Raw genomic sequence first — 20,378 nt, forward strand, 5'->3', positions numbered from 1 at the left:
AGCGTGGGATATTTATGTATTTAGATTACAAAAGGCATTTATTTGACAAGATAATCAAAGTCTTTATTACTAAAAGTTTTGTTGAAATTTGATCATTTTGATGGATTTAGATGAAACTGACTGTTTTAAGGTCAAAGTTGTGTAATTGCATGAGAGCTGGAGCCGCATCAGGCCGGCAGGGCGGCATTGACCTTTGAACTCTTTGAAGAATTAATGAGCTACACCAACATTTAATTTCCCATTAAGAAAGTGGTTTTGAATTCAAATTGAATTTGAAAAGTCTGCATGTAACAAGTATGAATAGTAATCTAAGCTTTAGTGAAGTTTCACAAATCACCTAAAGGTTTCACAAATCCCAAACATGGATTAAAATATTCTGTTATTAGAGCAGAATAATCCAGTCCAGGTTTGAAGAGTCCAGGTGTTGTAGTTTTTAACCTAGAGCCGATTAAAGATGCGGGAGGTGGTGAAAAATTGGGTGGAATCGCCCTTTAGTCATTTCCCCAATCGGAACCAACTTCAGCTTGGTTCTGCAGACCGGGCTTCTCTGCTGGAGAGAGAAATATGGAGATTTAATTCATGACTCACTGGCAGGAACAGACGGCCAGACGAGGCTTTTCTGTCTCATGACCGTCGTTGAGTTTGTAATAATCGCCTCAGAGGCTGTTTTCTGTTCGGACCAGTTTTTCTGATCTCTGCTCTTCATGGTCAGCCGGCGGTTCTGTTGCGCTCAGTTTACAGGTCCACTGCACTGCTGAAATCTGCCTGACTGGGCGGAAGTGAGGTCAGGAAGGAGTTTGATATGACGTAGTTTGAGACTCTGCAAACCAAGGATGCTGCTTGCTGCGCCCTTTTGGCTGTCCAACGGAGGGGCCACTGGGAAGGCCCCAGTTAGCCCCGTATGCCAGTCCGTTCCTGGTAGAGACTGGATTCTAAACTGGGGCAGAAGAAACATTTGAGCTAATAAGTGAGAAACTGAAGTGACATTATAAAACATACTGAGGTCATTTTAGTTCAGCATCAGTTTGAAATGTTACCAAACAACAAACTGTGAGTCACATCTGCTGTTCCTTGGAGCTCCACCTGTTAATTACCAGGTGTAATTATTATTATTATTGTCTTCATTCTTCAGCTCATCTTCCTCATATCTGTGGTGTAAATTTGAGGCAATGATGCCTTTTAGGATTCACTGGTTTTATAACCCATTACTGGACAATCCTCTGTAAATGTCCTCTGGTTTCATGAAGGAAAGGTGGAAAATCAGTTGAAGCCCAAAACAAATGTCATGTTGTGAGAAATCACTGAGTTATTAGCATCTGGTGTTTTAATACATGGCTGCAGCTGTGCTCAGTTTTCTGGTTCAGTGACATTCCTTTGCAGGTGTTTCTGTCTTACCATCAGTACAAATAACTGAACAGAATGAGCCCGGGGCAAATACCTGTCCCAGGTGTTTGGCCAATCATCACCGTCCCCTCCTCGTCTCCAGGTTTATTTAATCCGGTGACGCCAGCAGAGACCAACAGAAGCAGCAGCATCCGCCGGACAGAGACGCCAAATCGGCCCAGCAACTCCGGTCACCAGAGAGCCACCTTCATCATCACCTTCATCATCCTCCTGTAGAGGGTAAGACCCGCTGGACTCTCTTCTGCTCATCCATGGAGACATTTCTCACAGAAAACCAAATTCTCTGAGGGGGAAAGAGGAAACATTCACAGCAACAGAGCCACGTAGAAAAACAACCGAAGATTATTACCATCTATTTGCAAAATCACCACCACAACAAGCTTTTAACCATAAATTCTCCAGATGGAGGAAACTTTCACAAAAACTTTCTTAAAGTTTCATAAACTTTATGTTGACAGAAATTGATTTTCAGAAATTTTACTTCCCCAAATTCTAGCTATGTTACAAGATTATTTTTTTTTCAATTTGGTCCAAAATTTCCACATAAATTTGCATTTTGGTGCATCTGATGATGAATTGTTAAAATATGATTCATGTTTTGATCAGTTACTTTTTACCAAATGCTTTTCTGCTCTTAATTGAGTCGTTTCCTGGACGGAAACTTTTTACTTTTACTTGAGTAAAAATATGTTGAACTATTGCTTCTCTAACTTGAGTAAAATTTGTGGTGTAAAGTTACCCTGAGAGCTTTACAGAATCAGAAACTTTGACTTTGATTCTCTGAGCTTCTGTGCACCACAAATCTGGAACAAACCACCAGAAAACTGCAGAACAGCTGAAACACTGAGTTCCTTTAAATCCAGACTAAAAACTCAGCTGGTTAGAGCTGATTTGGAAACATAATCATGAAACATTGATCAATAATCTGATGTGCAAAATGTAAAGCTGTTGACTTTATATTTTTATGTTTTTATGATGTAATGCTCTTTGAAATGCCTTGTTGCTGAAAGGTGCTCTACAAATAAAATTTGATTTGGCTGATTGATTGTTGCCATGTCAGGAAACTTTCCAGGGTGCGTTTCTTAGGAAGGTCAAACTAAACCACAGAAGAACACACACAGCCTCCAGCTGTTTGTGTTGGCATCAGGCTGAGCACTGAATGCCAGCTGCTTCCTGTTGGACGTCGTTCCAACCAGAGTTTAGCTGCTTCGTCTGTTTGGTGTCAGGCTCTTTGTTACACAAGCAGTTTTGTGAGGTGACATGATTCAGCTCACTACCAGCGCTGCTGTTTGGATCAACCAGACTCACTACAGATCAAAACCAGGACCGGATCATTTTGAAGCCTCAGAATCTGGCAACAGATCAGAAAGAGTTGGAAGTTGCCAGATATTGCCATTAATCCACTTTAAGTTTTGGTTTAACATTAAAAATGTTACATTTCTGGGAGAAATCTGAAACAAATATCATCATTTAGGTCCTGCTGCTGATTCATCTGCCTTGTTGTCAGTAACTTTACAGCCTGTGTTTGTACAGAGGACATTTGTGGCCCCTGCAGGTGTCCCTGTGGCCCCAGGTGGCTTCCTCACCTCCAAGGAAGACAAACCAGCAACAGATTCTGCCTCAAAGGAATTCATTCATGACTGAAATAAAACGAGACATTCAAACTTCAACAATAAACTTAGCAGAAAGTAAAAACTGATTTATGTTTCATGTGATGTTCTGTTTTCCAGCTCTCTGATTGGTCGCCTCCAACATGCTCCGCCTCCTGCTCCTCTTCCTCTCTGCTGCCATGTTGCTGCCAGGTGAGTTCCTGCAGTTAGAAGCAGTTTCTGCTGAGTCAGTGAAGATGGAGGAACGGAGCTCCTGCTGCCATCTTGGTCTCCAAACAGACCAACTGATGCTGGTTTATTCATCTACAGATTGTCATGTTGCTGCCAGACTCTGGTTCTCATCTCATGTGTCTCTGTGTTTCAGGAGCTGCTGGACAGGTTGAAGTATTTACTATGAACACAAAGGTGGACATCAGCTCATGCCCCATCACGTACTTTGGACAGAAATACGAACAACTTTATGTGAGTAAAATGACTGGATGAACCTCTACTAATTATTGCTTAGTCAGACGCATGATGATGATGATGATGATGATGATGATGATGATGATGTTGATGATGATGATGATGATGGTGATGTTGATGATGATGATGATCTCTGCAGCTTCAGAGCTCTGAGTCTGCCTGCTTTTATTTTGAAGCAAACACAGGAAGTAGGAGTCCAGAGGATTTCTGCTCATTTAATCAGAAACTGATCTGTAGAGTTTTATTCCTCAGGACTTCCAGACTCTTTTCTCTTCCTGATGAATCTTTGTGGGTCGGTTTTTCTTTGACTTGTTGTGTTTCTGTTTTTTCAGCTGAACTTCAACAGTGACAACTTTGTTCTCTGTTTCACCGGCTTTTATGAGCCTCAGAGCAGAGGAGACTGCTTGGTGATGCCTAAAACAGCGTACGCACAGTTTTATCTTCAAAGTGTGCCTGACTATTCTGAACTGCAAGACGTCCTCCAGAATCTGCCAAGCATTAAGAACACTGCGGAGTGCTACATGTTCTTTATGAACTCTGGAGTAAGTTCTGTTCAGTGATTTAAATCTGTTTTCTGGTTTTAGAAAAGACTTAAACACAAAACATTGATGGAAGAATATGAATGAACTGATAGAACTGTATGAGCTGTTTACGTTTAGTTCTTATATTTTATTCATTGTTTATATCGCCTATAGTATGTAATTATGTTTCATGCAAAGACTTTTTGTGAAAACCTTTTGACTGGATCAAACCTGCTGACTGTTTTTTTGTATTTCTTTTAGTACACTTTTCTTCTAGTAAACTTTGGATCACAAACTGCTGTTGTGAATTTAGACCAATCAGTGGTAAGTCTTTGAATCTTTTACGAAATACAGGAAAAGCTTTGAGTTAATAATTAAATATTGTCAGATCTAAACATCTACCTGAAGATTTTCCTGATTATTTTCAGTTTTTATCAAGACATCCTTTAGACTCCACTCCTTTTCTGGGATTAAACTAATAAAAATATTAGGGAATTGGTTATTTACATGATGCTTGTTATAGATTGGTTTATTATTAAGCAAAAACAATAAAGTTTAGACCCTTAAGTTGATACTAGTGAGTTTCAGTCATCCAGACGAGCATGTGACTGAAAACAGACGTTGAGGAGGAAGCTTCTGTTTTACTTCAAAAATATTCTTTATGTTCATAGCAGCACAGAAAAGTTTTCTCTGTATATTTTTAAGTATTTCCAGTAATAGTATTTGAAAGTATTTTGAACATTTTTCCTCTCATTAAATCGTAGGACTTTTTTAAAAGTTGAATGTCCATCCCAATGGACATCAGGACTTTGTGTTGGCTGTACAGCGCCTAATTATTCAGTGTTACTGTGCAAAGAAAGAAGCATGTGTGAACATTTCATAGCCAGTTTGTGATTTCATAATGATTTTCTGTTATTTTCTCAATGATGAAGTAAAAACTGTCAAACCTTCTTGAACTGATGGTACATCAAGAGATTTCTGATCCAGTGATTGGATGAGGAAAATAAGCCACAGGAATTAGATGGTAAATTGAGAAGTAAAGCATTCCCAGTTTTTCAGTGTCTCATCCAGAGAAGTTCAGCTTCACAGTGAATCAGTGGGTGTTGTTGTCCTGCTAGATCAAATTATCAGTCTGTAAACACAAAAATCTGAGAAAAAAGTCAGAGCCGACTGGATGCAAGAGGCCATAATACACAGAAAAACACATTTCTGCTGTAAGAAATGTAAAATCCAAACTGAAACTGCTTCAAGGTGTTCATAAAAAATAAAGGTTACATGGAAATAGCCAGCAGTTTGATAACTGTGTAATCTATTGTTATATGTTTACATCACTACAAATAATAGCATGTCAATACATCTGAAAGTTCAATGGCCATCACTAAAGTCAAAGCTATATTTTATATTATTTATTCTCTATTCAGACATGCACACTGATAAACAAAACAGCAAAATCCAGTTTAAAAGGTTGAGACCATGAGTTATTGCATGAAGCTCTGCGGGGAAAGTATAGAAGTTTTCATGACGTTCTACGTTCATTTAGTCAAGATGTCCATTACAATGGACACCATGAAAAACATAGAAACATGAGACAAAAAACATATAGAAACATGAGACAGGAAAAATGTCTGTTTTGCTCTTTAGAGTAAAAATCAGCTGAGTAAAACAAAGTTTTGGCTCAAAGAAAGAAATGAGTTTTTATCAAGACATTTTTAATGAAATCAGTTTTTATTCTGTGTTGAGTCTCTGTGGTTCTGACTCTGTTGTTCTGCAGCTCCCTGATTTTCTGGTGGATGGAAACAAAGTTTTCCCTCCGAGTGTTACAAACCAGCAAGCCTACGCAGATCTGAGCGGCTGCAGGTCATCAGGTCAGTGAACCTCTGAATCCAAACCTGAACTTTGAGATTCAGTGAAACAGTTTTTCCTCAGATAAACTGAGTTTCTGAGTTTTCTGTCTCTTCCTTCGTTTCTCAGGCGTTCTGTTCAGACCTGGAGACGTCAGCTCTGATCCAAAAACCTGCATGACTCTCACCTGTTCTCAGTCTGCAGTCCTCCAGAAAACCAGCTGTGGGCCCACGGAGCGTTGTCAAGGCAACGGCGTGTAAATATGGTCATTTTTACTTATTTACGCGCTCAAAGTCCTGCTACTAAAAACAGCACTTTGAAGGGTGCTTTATAAATAAAATTGATTGATTGATTTTGTATTTGAAAAGTGGGAAAGAGAAAAATGTGTTTTCAAATTTGACTCATGAAGTTAAATTTCACTGGAGCTGTGGTCTTTTTCACAGCAAGCATTAACTTTGAAGGAGCAGCAGGAAGTGTTAAATGAGCTTTTATTGTGAAGGAGAAGCATGAAGTGATAAATGAGCTTTTATTGTGAAGGAGCAGCAGGAAGTGAGCAGCGGTGGAGAACAGATCAGAGATCAGTGAGGCTGAAATGAATCTTTCTGCACAGCAGTTGGTCTAAATCTGAGTCCTTCACATCAGTCAGACCTCAGTAACATACTGACTACTGATCCAGAGAGCTGGAGGAGTAGAGCGCCCCCTGGTGGCTGTGGCCCCCAGCAACAGGTCTTGATGTTTGTTTCTGCCTCCACCAGCTGCTCCTCTGCCTCCTCGTTGGGCTCCGTCTGCACGGTGACGGGTCCGGCTGTGGTGGACTTCCAGGGCCAGCAGAACTCTGTGAAGGACCGGTGCTGGTACTCTCTGCTGAGGATCCCATCAGGCCCAGACTTCCAGGTTCTGGCCCACTTCCAGGAGCGGCGCCGTAAAGACGTGAGCTTCCTGGACGGCGTGACGCTGCGACTGAACGGGTTCACATCGGCCGTTGACATCCAGCTGAAACAAGGAGGCAGAGTTCTGGTGAGCCGCTGCAGACGCTTCATGGCTTCCAGCAGGGCCGTAATCTGGATCCTGGGGTTCTGGGGGCCCAGCCCAGGAACCTCTGGATTTATGAAACAAATGCAACTTTTTCTGCTGCTAAAGAGCAAACTGATACTTATAAGAGACTGACATGAAGTTCAAACAAAATCATTTTAAATGTTCACAACAGGAAAAACACTAGCAATGAATTTGATGATTAAATTTCCTAATTTAAAAGTTTTGATTAAAAAAATCTTAGACTTTATAGTTTTTGTGGTTTCTTATCTCCTGAACCCAAAAGAACTGAAACAGTTTTGAACTTTTTTTTCTATCAGCTTTGATCCTAAAGACAATTTATAAAAAATATTTTCTGAGTTTTAGCTGAAAACAAAAGTCAGATTCAGTTTTAGTTGAACTTTTTCAGTTGGTTCATAATTTATTTCAGTCATTCTGTGTGTGTGTGTTTAAAGCTTTCCTCATGCTACAGAACCTTTTCAGAGCTGCTGAGTCACAGGTCCGTTGTAGTCTGAAGTTTGTAGGTGAAGCAGCGTCTCTCTGCTGCTTCACCAGCAGGGGGCGCCACCTTCCGAAGCCCCTCCAGACTCGCCTGTAGCTCCTTTTCTCAGACAGACCTCCAGGTTTCTGTGGCTCAGCCTCTGAGTTCTGACAGTCCGCTGTGTCTCTGTGGGTCGCAGCTGAACGGCTCGCCGCTGACCCTCAGCGGCTCGGTTCAGACGGGTCACGGTGTGAAGCTCTCCAAGGACCAAACTGGAGTCACTGTCCAGGCGTCCCTGTCCGACTTCTCTGCTTCTGTCTTCTTTGACGGCTCCACGGCTCAGATCCACCTGAAAGGTACAGAGCATCAGATGAGTTTGGATCCTGAGGATCGCTGCTGTCCTGCAGTCTGATGCTGATTGTCTCTCGCTGCGTCCTGAACCCGTCCAGGTTCTAATGGACTGCCTCTGCAGGGTCTGTGTGGAAACGCCAGCAGGTCTCTGAGTGAAGAGCGGCTCTCTGAGGACGGCTCCACCAGGTCAGACCTCCTTACCGACCGACCGCTGCTGGACGGACGGACTGCAGGTAAACTCAGGAATCGGTCCTGACCTTGTTGTGTGTCGCCCCCTAGCTGTGAGGCGCAGTACACCGACGCTACTGACACAACCACCAGCTGCACCAAGATGGCTGAACGGTGAGCACATTGATCCAGAACCTTTAGTCTGAGTTTCTCTCTGATCTCTGGGGGAAACTTCATGTTTCATGGTGTTTGATGCCTCGTGACGTCAGTTGTGATGGGAGACGAATCCGTTTATTGATCATTGATTGTCTCCATGTGGAGCAGCTGTAGCCTCCTGAAGGAGGCGCCCTTCTCCTCCTGCGGCGTGGACCCAGAGCCCTACATGGCCGCCTGCACAGACACTTTGTGCCGCTATCCGGATCTGGATGGCCTCAGCTGTCGGTTCCTGGAGGCCTACGCCAGAGCCTGCAGCCTGCAGAGCAGCGCCGCACCGGAGGACTGGAGGTCCAAGGCTCAGTGCTGTAAGACCTGCTGCCCTCCGTCTGCTCCATGAATCTGCTGCTGCTGCTGCTTTTCACAGTAATGCATCTGCTCTGCAGCGCCCCCTGGGGCCGTCTGTCAGGACAGGACCTGCAGCGATCACGAGTTCTGTGGAGAGAAGACAGCTGGAGGAGAAACTCGCTGCTTCTGTCGGGCCATTTTTGCCTCCAAGTACAGACAGACGAACTCTTTGGGTAGGACAGCTGTGACCTGAGAACAGGCCTTAATGTTTGGAGGAAACCCTCTGACTGCCTCTCCTCACCAACGCTGTAACCTCCAGGTGATCCGCCGGTCTGCAGGCAGAGCTCTACTTCTTTCTCTCTGGTCGGGTGTCTCCTGGAGGACAAAGGCATCGACTACTCTGTCTTACAGCTCAATGATCCGACCTGCAGAGGTCAGATGGACCAGCAGACCCACATGGTGACCTTCAGCTTCAACAGCACCGACCTCTGTGGGACTGAGGTCACGGTGGGTTCGCGCTCTGCTTCGGGACCTTGATGTGGAGGCAACTTTCACAGGTCAGCTTTTGGTACGGAGTTAATGTTTCTGTTTGCAGACCCACAACAGCCAAACCATCTACAAGAACACCATCATGACACAGAACCTCTCCTCTGGAGGAATCACTCGCCAAGACCAGGTCTACATCGGGTTTTCCTGCGTTGAGACCCAGCCGGACATACAGACGGTGGCTTTCAGGATCAAAGACAGGTGGGTGTTGATCCCATCAGGTAAACTTGTGGTTTTAGTTTCAGAATCAGGTGAAAAAGATTCAGTAAAACATTACAGAATAGTTTGGTCAGTTTCTGTAGGAATAGATTGATATAACAGAGTCCAATCCTTTCTCTTTATGATTCAGGTCAAAGTGATTTTACAGATTTGGCCAAAAGCTTAAACACTCTATGAAATACTAGATGTAGCTACGCTGTCCTATCATAGATATATGTTGCATAGAAAACATAACTTTGAAGAGTTGGAAGCTTTTAGACTCCTGTAACTTGGGTCGTTCCTTCATCAACGTGTCTGTAGCGTAAAATTGAGCTGAATGCAGTTTGGTTCCCCTACGAGATGAACCCGTCGTCATAGCAACATCGTGACGGCCCACAGCGTCTGTTGACGAGGGCAGTGATTGGATGTGGCCTGTGAACAAGCAGGAAGCAGAGGGGAAATAATGGGAGGCAAAACAGGTGCAGAAAACCAAGACATAACAAAACCTACTAGAAAGAAAAGAAGCTCCGGTTAAGCTGACGTAAAAACTGAAACACCAAGGAGACGACCACAGCTAGCATCTCCATATGACAGTACAAACCTGCTGGATGCAGAAAGCAAAGTAAAATCTTTGAGCAGTCAGAAGTAGAAGCAGACTCCTGCCAGCTGTGTGTGTCCTCTGCAGCTCTGTGGTTCAGTTCATCTCATCCGGACTTTGGAATTACTCTCTGACCATGAAGGCCTACACCGACGCCCACCGAACTCAAGCTGTGGCCTCAAACACCAAAGTTCGCCTGAACCAGAAGATCTGGGTGGAGCTGGACGCCAACGGCCTGAATGAAAGCCTGGTTGCCTTGGTGATGGACTCCTGCTGGGCGACGGACAAGGAATCGGCCAACGCTAGCCGTAAACATTACCTGATCAAGAACGGGTGAGACCGCTGCCCATATTCAGCCTCTGTGACCTTTCTAACCTCTCTGATCCGACCACCAACGTTTGATTTGACGCTTGTGAGCAGTTGTCCAAACCCTGAGGACCAGACGGTGAGCGTGGAGGCAAACGGAAAGGGAACCTCCAACTCCTTCTCCTTCAACATGTTCCAGTTCATTGGGAGCTCAGCTGAGGTCTACCTGCACTGCAAACTGCAGCTCTGCATCAAACAGGAGAACACCTGCGTCAAGGTGCAGCTTCTCTGAATCTCACTCACCTCAGGATGTTTGACGCTAACACACTATGAGAGACAAAGTTCAGCTTTGACAGTCATTGAAATGTAGACTTGTCTGTCCTTCACTTCTAGACGTGTGGTGGAACTCGGAGACGCAGGTCTGTCCGGTCCCAGTCTGGAGCTGCTGCCTTCATCAGCATGGCTTGGACTGCCTAGGTAAGACTGTCTGTTATTCTGACATATTATTAGGCCCGAGCAGCAAAGCGCTGCGAAGGCCTATTGTTTCTGTACTGTTTCTTATTATTAGGCCCGAGCAGCAAAGCGCTGCGAAGGCCTATTGTATCTGTACTGTTTATTAGGCCCGAGCAGCAAAGCGCTGCGAAGGCCTATTGTATCTGTACTGTTTATTATTACGATTCTTCCCACCTCTTCGTGTGCCTTTTTGGGGGCTTTATCATATTCAAAAACTCACCAAACTTGGCGGTGGCGACTAGAAAATTTAAAAATTTTGAATTTTAAGGTTGTCGCAAAAATCGCAAAAAAAATTGCTCAACGGCGGCAACTAGCAATTTTCTGTTGACACAATGGTATGAACGTATTTCATCGTAGAGACATGAAATTTGGTACACTTGTAGAGCTCCCCAAAAGACTCAGAACTTACATTTAATGTTATTAGCCAACTATCACAGAAAGTCGGCCATTTTGTCTTGAACGTCCATTTTTTACCTCGATTTTGACGTTTACAGCCTTCGTATTTGATCGAACTCCTCCTAGGGATTTCGATTGATCGACTTCAAACTTGGTCAGTCTGATCATAAGGCATGTTTGATTTAAAGTTATCAAATTGGTGAGTTTTGGAGTATGTTGAAGGGGGGTTAGCAGGGGTCAAAGTTCACCTACTCGCCATGAAACACGAAACTCTTATATTTCCTATATAAAAACACATAGAGGGACCAAACTTTCAGTGATTGATTGTCATAAGATGTCCTAAAATACCCTGTGGTGAAATGATGACATCACTTAAGCCACGCCCCCTGAGAACAGGAAGTGTCATGTTTTACTGTGAACGGTCGCTATCTTAGCCCTTTGACCTAATCAACATGAAACTGTGTCCAGAGACAGAAGACATGTTGGTGTGTTGAGTAATCCAACCCCGACCGGCTGCGATGAAGCAGGTGGGCGTGGCCGCGTTGCGAACGCCGTCGAATTTCGTTTGGCTCTGAATTCCACAATTTCGGGCCCAGCTGCTCCAAACTCACTAGGATGGATCCTTATCCACCCACCGACAGGAATTCATAACAAAATTTGGTGGGCGTGGCCTAATTTCTCTATATCGACCCCTAGAGTATTTTAAATGAACAGCCCTATGCCATGCTTTATCCTAGAATTACGAAACTTGGTACATATGTGTAGCTTGTCAGGACGTACAAAAAAGTCTATTAGAGCCATGGTCGAAACCCAACAGGAAGTCGGCCATTTTGTATTGAAGGTCCATTTTGGACCTCGATTTTGACGTTTACAGCCTTTGCATTTGATCGAACTCCTCCTAGGGATTTCGATTGATCAGCTTCAAACTCGGTCAGTCTGATCATAAGGCATGTCTGATTTAAAGTTATCAAATTGGTGACTGTATGAGCTTGCTGAAGGGGGGTTACCAGGGGTCAAAGTTCACCTACTCGCCATGAAACACGAAACTCTTATATTTCCTATACAAAAACACATAGAGGGACCAAACGTTCAGTTATTGATTGGCATCGGGTGTCCTACAATACCCTGTGGTGAAATTTTTTTTTTTCGTAGGCCACGCCCCCTGAGAACAGGAAGTGTCATGTTTTACTGTGAACGGTCGCTATCTTAGCCCTTTGACCTAATCAACATGAAACTGTGTCCAGAGACAGAAGACATGTTGGTGTGTTGTGGATCCAAGCGCTGACCGGCTGCGATGAAGCAGCTGGGTGTGGCGGCGTGGCGAAGTGACCTGTAACGCCGATGCCATACGTTTGCGTCTAGATTCCACATGTTTCGACCGAGCTGCACCAAACTTGGCCTGACTCATCCTGGTGTGATGCCTGACAATGCTATGTCATCATATTATGACGTCATCTAAGCCCCGCCCCCTCAGAATGAATTAGAGAGATCTTCTGTGTAATTACATAATAAACAGTCCATGTTTGTCGTTTGTAGGGCAATGCTGCCCTCTGCTGCCCACTGAAATAGTTTCATTATTTCAGTAATTCGACACCAGAGGGCAGCATTGCCCTACGAATAAAGTTGAATTTTGTAATGAAGAGGAAACAATTAAAAATTTATAATTCTAACACAAAAACTGACAGAGACACCAAACCTTCAGTTATTGATCATTATCTTGTGTCCAATAATATCCAATGGTTAAATGATGACATCACTTAGGCCACGCCCCCTGACAACAGGAAGTCTTGTATTTTACTGTGAACGGTCGATAGCTTCTGCACCAAACTTTGCACGAGTGACCCTGGTGGGATCCCTGACGACCCTGTGTCATCATATTATGACGTCATCTAAGCCCCGCCCCCTCAGAACAGGAAGTGTCTTTTTTTTTGGAAAGCTCCGTTTATTGCTGTCTTGACCTAATCAAGATGATTCGGATGATGAGCTCTGTCATTGCTCGCTTCTGGCTGAACCGTGTGGGCGTGGCCAAATGGCGAATATCAGTCCCTCGCCATATTCATACGTTTGGCTCTAATTCACACATGGATCATCCGATTGGCGCCAAACTGGATATGTATGATCTTTGTTCACCTCTAAAGAGCCCGACGGGTTTGAGATGTAATTTGACTCCACTGCGCCCCCTAAGTTAATACATCGGCCGTATCTCCTCGACGCATCGACCGATCTGCACCAGATTTTTTGACAGTCGTCGGGGAGCGCCGCCGAACGCATTCACGCGTGTCGCCCGGTGGACGGGCGGGGAAAATGCGCGACAGCTACTGCGGCGGCTAGCGGGCGGCGGTGCTGGAAACTGCGGCGGAGCTTCCGCGGTGGGGAGCGGGCTGCGGCTCTGGAAAACGCGCGAGAGCTTCTGCGGTGGCCGGAACCCCCGCGGTGGCCAATAGGCCGGAGCGGCGCTTGCTGCGAGGGCCGCCCGAGGCTGCTTGCAGCTTTAATTATTATTATTCTTCCCACCTCTTCGTGGGCCTTTTTGGGGGCTTTATCATATTCAAAAACTCACCAAACTTGGCGGAAGCGACTAGGCGGTTTAAAAATTTTGAATTTTAAGGTCGTTGCAAAAATCGCAAAAAAAATTGCTCAACGGCGGCAACTAGCAATTTTCAACAGACCCATTGCTATTCACTTACTTCATCGTAGAGACTTGAAATTCGGTACAGTTGTAGAGCTCACTAAGACGCTCAGAATTTACAAGTAATGTCATAGTGCAAGTATCGCAGGAAGTCGGCCATGTTGGATTGAAGGTCCATTTCGGACCCTGATTTGGCCGTTTACAGCCTTCGTATTTGATCGAACTCCTCCTAGGGATTTCGATTGATCGGCTTCAAACTCGGTCAGTCTGATCATAAGGCATGTCTGATTTAAAGTTATCAAATTGGTGAGTTTTGGAGCATGTTGAAGGGGGGTTAGCAGGGGTCAAAGTTCACCTACACGCCATGAAACAAAAACCTCTTATATTTCCTATACAAAAACACATAGAGGGACCAAACTTTCAGTGATTGGTTGTCATCGGGTGCCCTAAAATACCCTGCAGTGAAATTTTTTTTTTATGTAGGCCACGCCCCCTGAGAGCAGGAAGTGTAATGTTTTACTGTGAACGGTCGCTATCTTAGCCCTTTGACCTAATCAACATGAAACTGTGTCCAGAGACAGAAGACATGTTGGTGTGTTGTGGATTCCAACCCCGACCGGCTGCGATGAAGCAGGTGGGCGTGGCGGCGTTGCGAACGCCATCGAATTTCGTTTGGCTCTGAATTCCACAGTTTCGGGGTGAGCTGCTCCAAACTCACTAGGATGGATCCTTATCCATCCCCGAACAGGAATCCATAGCGATATTTGGTGGGCGTGGCCTAATTTTTCTATAGCGACCCCTAGAGTATTTTAAATGAACAGCCCCAAGCCATGCTTAAACCTAGAATTACGAAACTTGGTACACATGTGTATCTTGTCGGGACGTACAAAAAAGTCTCTTAGAGCCATGCTCTAAACCCAACAGGAAGTCGGCCATTTTAGATTGAAGTTCATTTGACCTCGATTTTGACGTTTACAGCCTTTGCATTTGATCGAACTCCTCCTAGGGATTTCGATTGATCGGCTTCAAACTCGGTCAGTCTGATCATAAGGCATGTTTGATTTAAAGTTATCAAATTGGTGACTGCATGAGCTTGCTGAAGGGGGCTTACCAGGGGTCAAAGTTCACCTACTCGCCATGAAACACGAAACTCTTATATATCCTGCACAGAAACTCACAGAGATACCAAACTTTAAATTATTGATCATCATTAGGTGTCCAAAAATACCCTGTGGTCAAATGATGACATCAATTAGGCCACGCCCCCTGAGAACAGGAAGTGTCATGTTTTACTGTGAACGGTTGCTATCTTAGCCCTTTGACATAATCAATATTAAACTGTGTCCAGAGACAGAAGACATGTTGGTGTGTTGTGGATTCAAGCCCTGACTGGCTGCGATGAAGCAGCTGGCTGTGGCGGCGTGGCGAAGTGACCTGTAACGCCGATGCCATACGTTTGTTTCTAGATTCCACATATTTCGACCGAGCTGCACCAAACTTGGCCTGACTCATCCTGGTGTGATGCCTGACAATGCTATGTCATCATATTATGACGTCATCTAAGCCCCGCCCCCTCAGAATGAATTAGAGAGATCTTCTGTGTAATTACATAATAAACAGTCCATGTTCGTTGTTTGTAGGGCAATGCTGCCCTCTGCTGCCCACTGAAATAGTTTCATTATTTCAGTAATTCGACACCAGAGGGCAGCATTGCCCTACGGAATGACAGTTCAATGTTGTAATGGAGGAAAAAATTAAATAATTTGTAATTCTAACACAAAAACTCACAGAGACACCAAACCTTCAGTGATTGATCATAATCGAGTGTCCAATAATATCCAATGGTCAAATGATGACATCACTTAGGCCACGCCCCCTGAGAACAGGAAGTGTCATGTTTTACTGTGAACGGTCGCTATCTTAGCCCTTTGACCTAATCAACATGAAACTGTGTCCAGAGACAGAAGACATGTTGGTGTGTTGTGGATCCAAGCCCTGACCGGCTGCGATGAAGCAGCTGGGTGTGGCGGCGTGGCGAAGTGAACTGTAACGCCGATGCCATACGTTTGCTTCTAGATTCCACATGTTTCGACCGAGCTGCACCAAACTTGGCCTGACTCATCCTGGTGTGATACCTGACAATGCTATGTCATCATATTATGACGTCATCTAAGCCCCGCCCCCTCAGAATGAATTAGAGAGATCTTCTGTGTAATTACATAATAAACAGTCCATGTTCGTTGTTTGTAGGGCAATGCTGCCCTCTGCTGCCCACTGAAATAGTTTCATTATTTCAGTAATTCGACACCAGAGGGCAGCATTGCCCTACGGAATGAAAGTTCAATGTTGTAATGGAGGAAAAAATTAAATAATTTGTAATTCTAACACAAAAATTAACAGAGACACCAAACGTTCAGTGATTGATCATAATCAAGTGTCCAATAATATCCAATGGTCAAATGATGACATCACTTAGGCCACGCCCCCTGACAACAGGAAGTCTAATATTTTGCTGTGAACGGTCGATAGCTTCTGCACCAAACTTGGCATGAGTGATCCTGGTGGGACGCCCGTCGATCCTACGTCATCATATTATGACGTCATCTAAGCCCCGCCCCCTCGGAACAGGAAGTGCTATTTTTTTACTTGGAAAGCTCTGTTTATGGCTCTCTTGACCTAATCAAGATGATTCGGATGATAAACTCTGTCAATGCTCGCTGCTGGCTGAACCGTGTGGGCGTGGCCAAATGGCGAATATCAGTCCCTCGCCATATACATACGTTTGGCTCTAAATCACACATGGATCATCCGATTGACGCCAAACTGGATATGTATGACCTTTGTTCACCTCTAAAGAGCCCAACGAGGTTGAAATGTAATTTGACTCCACTGCGCCCCCTAAGTTAATACATGGGCTGTATCTCCTCGATGCATCGACCGATCTGCATCAGATTTTTTGACAGTCGTCGGGGAGCGCCGCCGAACGCATTCACGCGTGTCGCCCAGTGGACGGGTGGGGAAAATGCGCGATAGCTTCTGCGGCGGCTGGCGGGCGGCGGTGCTGGAAACTGCGGCAGAGCTTCTGCGGTGGCGAGCGGGCTGCGGCTCTGGAAACTGTGCGAGAGCTTCTGCGGTGGCCGGAACCCCCGCGGTGGCCAATAGGCCGGAGCGGCGCTTGCTGCGAGGGCCGCCCGAGGCTGCTTGCAGCTTTAATTATTATTATTATTATTATTACGATTCTGCCCCCCCAAAGAGGCGCCTTTTTGGGGGCTTTATCATATTCAAAAACTCACCAAACTTGGCGGTGGCGACTAGAAAATTTAAAAATTTTGAATTTTAAGGTTGTCGCAAAAATCGCAAAAAAAATTGCTGAACGGCGGCAACTAGCAATTTTCTGTTGACACAATGGTATGAACGTACTTCATCGTAGAGACATGAAATTTGGTACACTTGTAGAGCTCACCAAAAGACTCAGAACTTACATTTAATGTTATAAGCCAACTATCACAGGAAGTCGGCCATTTTGTATTGAACGTCCATTTTTTACCTCGATTTTGACGTTTACAGCCTTCGTATTTGATCGAACTCCTCCTAGGGATTTCGATTGATCGACTTCAAACTCGGTCAGTTTGATCATAAGGCATGTTTGATTTAAAGTTATCAAATTGGTGAGTTTTGGAGCATGTTGAAGGGGGGTTAGCAGGGGTCAAAGTTCACCTACTCGCCATGAAACACGAAACTCTTATATTTCCTATACAAAAACACATAGAGGGACCAAACTTTCAGTGATTGATCGTCATCGGGTGCCCTACAATACCCTATGGTCAAATGATGACATCACTTAGGCCACGCCCCCTGAGAACAGGAAGTGTCATGTTTTACTGTGAACGGTCGCTATCTTAGCCCTTTGACCTCATCAACATGAAACTGTGTCCAGAGACAGAAGACATGTTGGTGTGTTGTGGATTCAAGCCCTGACCGGCTGCGATGAAGCAGCTGGGTGCGGCGGCATGGCGAAGTGACCTGTAACGCCGATGCCATACGTTTGCTTCTAGATTCCACATGTTTCGACCGAGCTGCACCAAACTTGGCTTGAGTGATGCTGGTGTGATACCTGAAAATTCTATGTCATCAGATTATGACGTCATCTAAGCCCCGCCCCCTCAGAACAGGAAGTGCTATTTTTTTCCTTGGAAACTTTCATCTATGGCTCTCTTGACCTAATCAAGGTGATTCTGTGTTGGATGACAGATAGGAAGTTGGTCTCGCTTGCTTTAAAGTGCCAAGAGTTTTCAATGGCGGCAACGCCGTTCGTATACGTTTGCCTCTACATTCCACATATTTTGACCGAGCTGCATCAAACTTGGCCTGAGTGATCCTGGAGGCTTGCCCGTCGATCCTACGTCATCACATTATGACGTCATCTAAGCCCCGCCCCCTCGGAACCGGAAGTGCCGTTTTTTTCCTTGGAAAGCTCCGTTTATGGCTCTCTTGACCTAATCAAGATGATTCGGATGATGAGCTCTGTCATTGCTCACTGCTGGCTGAACCGTGTGGGCGTGGCCAAATGGCGAATATCAGTCCCTCGCCATATTCATACGTTTGGCTCTAATTCAAGCATGGATCATCCGATTGGCTCCAAACTGGATATGTATGACCTTTGTTCACCTCTAAAGAGCCCAACGGGATTGAGATGTAATTTGGCTCCACTGCGCCCCCTAAGTTAATACATCGGCTGTATCTCCTCGACGCATCGACCGATCTGCACCAGATTTTTTGACAGTCGTCTGGGAGCGCCGCCGAACGCATTCACGCGTGTCGCCCGGTGGACGGGCGTGGAAAATGCGCGACAGCTTCTGCGGCGGCTGGCGGGCGGCGGTGCTGGAAACTGTGGCAGAGCTTCTGCGGTGGGGAGTTGGCTGCGGCTCTGGAAATCGTGCGAGAGCTTCTGCGGTGGCTGGAACCCCCGCGGTGGCCAATAGGCCGGAGCGGCGCTTGCTGCGAGGGCCGCCCGAGGCTGCTTGCAGCTTTAATTATTATTATTATTGTTATTCACATTTATAATTGTTCCTTCCCATTAATCCTTTAGTGATTATCTCAGATGGGGTTAGTGGATCAGTAGCTTGAACTCTCCACTAGGGGTCGTAACTAGTCGTCTAGTTTACGGTAACACCGCTGGATCTTTAGACACGGTTGCAGGACCATGAAAATGAAAACCTCAAACTCTGATAGTCGTCACATCAATGGAGACAGAAATAGAAATGGACAAAGTTCCTGATGGATGGGAAGAGAGACCAAGCTTGAACTTTTTACAGGGTTTGTTTTTGTGACAAAATGTTGGTGTTGAGCTTTTTAAAGGAAGATTTCCTGAGTTTTGCACATAATGTTTGAGTTATTAAAATATGAGGGGAAAAACTTTTCATCATCTTGTAAAGCTGATGTCCAGTTGAACCACAGCAGTTTGTGAAGTCTGGTTCAAACTTTGCTCCTGTTGTCTTTTCAGGTGAAGGACCTCAAACTCCATGAAGATCCAGTCTGTGGACCGGTTCTGATCCAGACCCGGGTGTTATGAGGAAATCTCTGACACAGTCTTCTTCAGTCTTTGGATGGATTGTTGTTGTTTCTTGTTTGGTTTTCATGTTGGACATCTGATGTGCGGCGGCGACATAAAGATCAGCACTTTTGATTTCTAATCACTAAAATATTAAAGTGTGCAATGATGATTATTAATTAAACATTTTTAGTTTTTATAATAACTACTTTGGATGAAGGTGATTAAAGTTGTAATTCATGTTTTAATCAGCAAATAAACATTAAAAATAAAAGTCTGTATTTGGTCTTTTATTCATGTTGAATATCCAGGTCGGCGTGGGATATTTATGTATTTAGATTACAAAAGGCATTTATTTGACAAGATAATCAAAGTCTTTATTACTAAAGGTTTTGTTGAAATTTGATCATTTTGATGGATTTAGATGAAACTGACTGTTTTAAGGTCAAAGTTGTGTAATTGCATGAGAGCTGGAGCCGCATCAGGCCGGCAGGGCGGCATTGACCTTTGAACTCTTTGAAGAATTAATGAGCTACACCAACATTTCATTTCCCATTAATAAAGTGGTTTTGAATTCAAATTGAATTTGCAAAACCTGCATGTAACAAGTATGAATAGTAATCTAAGCTTTAGTGAAGTTTCACAAATCACCTAAAGGTTTCACAAATCCCAAACATGGATTAAAATATTCTGTTATTAGAGCAGAATAATCCAGTCCAGGTTTGAAGAGTCCAGGTGTTGTAGTTTTTAACCTAGAGCCGATTAAAGATGCGGAAGGTGGTGAAAAATTGGGTGGAATCGCCCTTTAGTCTTTTCTCGAATCGGAACCAACTTCAGCTTGGTTCTGCAGACCGGGCTTCTCTGCTGGAGAGAGAAATATGGAGATTTAATTCATGACTCACTGGCAGGAACAGACGGCCAGACGAGGCTTTTCTGTCTCATGACCGTCGTTGAGTTTGTAATAATCGCCTCAGAGGCTGTTTTCTGTTCGGACCTGTTAGAAAAATTATCTAAGTTCATTTACTTGTGAGTTTATTTGAAAGGTTATGTTTTCATATTATTATTTTGTGTGTTGTTTACTTGACTCCTTTTCTTCTGTGAAATACTATTAACCATTTTTAGGATGTTTGCCTGGAGGCTAGAGAAGTTTGCACATTCCTGTGTTACCAGCTACATGTGTAACTGATTAGTTGTGGTCAGCCCAAGCCCTTGTAAGGGCATGTCCACAGAAGGTTCCAGCACACCCTGTAGAAACAGGTCATTGGT

General features: G+C 44.4%; 1 protein-coding gene across 1 annotated transcript; it reads left to right on the forward strand.

The window, feature by feature from the left end:
- The first annotated feature begins 1,537 nt into the window (after positions 1–1,537).
- On the forward strand, positions 1,538–19,159 carry LOC116732576 (alpha-tectorin-like). Its single transcript, XM_032582854.1, has 19 exons — positions 1,538–1,623; positions 3,135–3,206; positions 3,379–3,476; positions 3,812–4,021; positions 4,262–4,324; positions 5,772–5,865; positions 5,972–6,098; positions 6,598–6,859; positions 7,555–7,711; positions 7,805–7,892; positions 7,986–8,048; positions 8,199–8,395; positions 8,474–8,608; positions 8,695–8,882; positions 8,971–9,122; positions 9,805–10,050; positions 10,138–10,300; positions 10,417–10,500; positions 19,065–19,159. The coding sequence occupies exons 2-18, from the start codon at positions 3,158–3,160 to the stop codon at positions 10,498–10,500; spliced, it is 2,376 nt and encodes a 791-aa protein (XP_032438745.1). The 5' UTR covers positions 1,538–1,623; positions 3,135–3,157; the 3' UTR covers positions 19,065–19,159.
- Positions 19,160–20,378: the final 1,219 nt, after the last annotated feature.

Source organism: Xiphophorus hellerii, chromosome 14 (assembly GCF_003331165.1).
Source record: "Xiphophorus hellerii strain 12219 chromosome 14, Xiphophorus_hellerii-4.1, whole genome shotgun sequence".
Taxonomy (NCBI): Eukaryota; Metazoa; Chordata; class Actinopteri; order Cyprinodontiformes; family Poeciliidae; genus Xiphophorus; species Xiphophorus hellerii.

Coding starts and splice junctions, on each gene's coding strand:
- LOC116732576 (XM_032582854.1), top strand. CDS start 3,158: ATGCTCCGCCTCCTGCTCCTCTTCCTCTCTGCTGCCATGTTGCTGCCA. Junction 4,325..5,771: donor TGAATTTAGACCAATCAGTG/GTAAGTCTTTGA, acceptor GTTGTTCTGCAG/CTCCCTGATTTTCTGGTGGA. Junction 8,883..8,970: donor TCTGTGGGACTGAGGTCACG/GTGGGTTCGCGC, acceptor TTCTGTTTGCAG/ACCCACAACAGCCAAACCAT.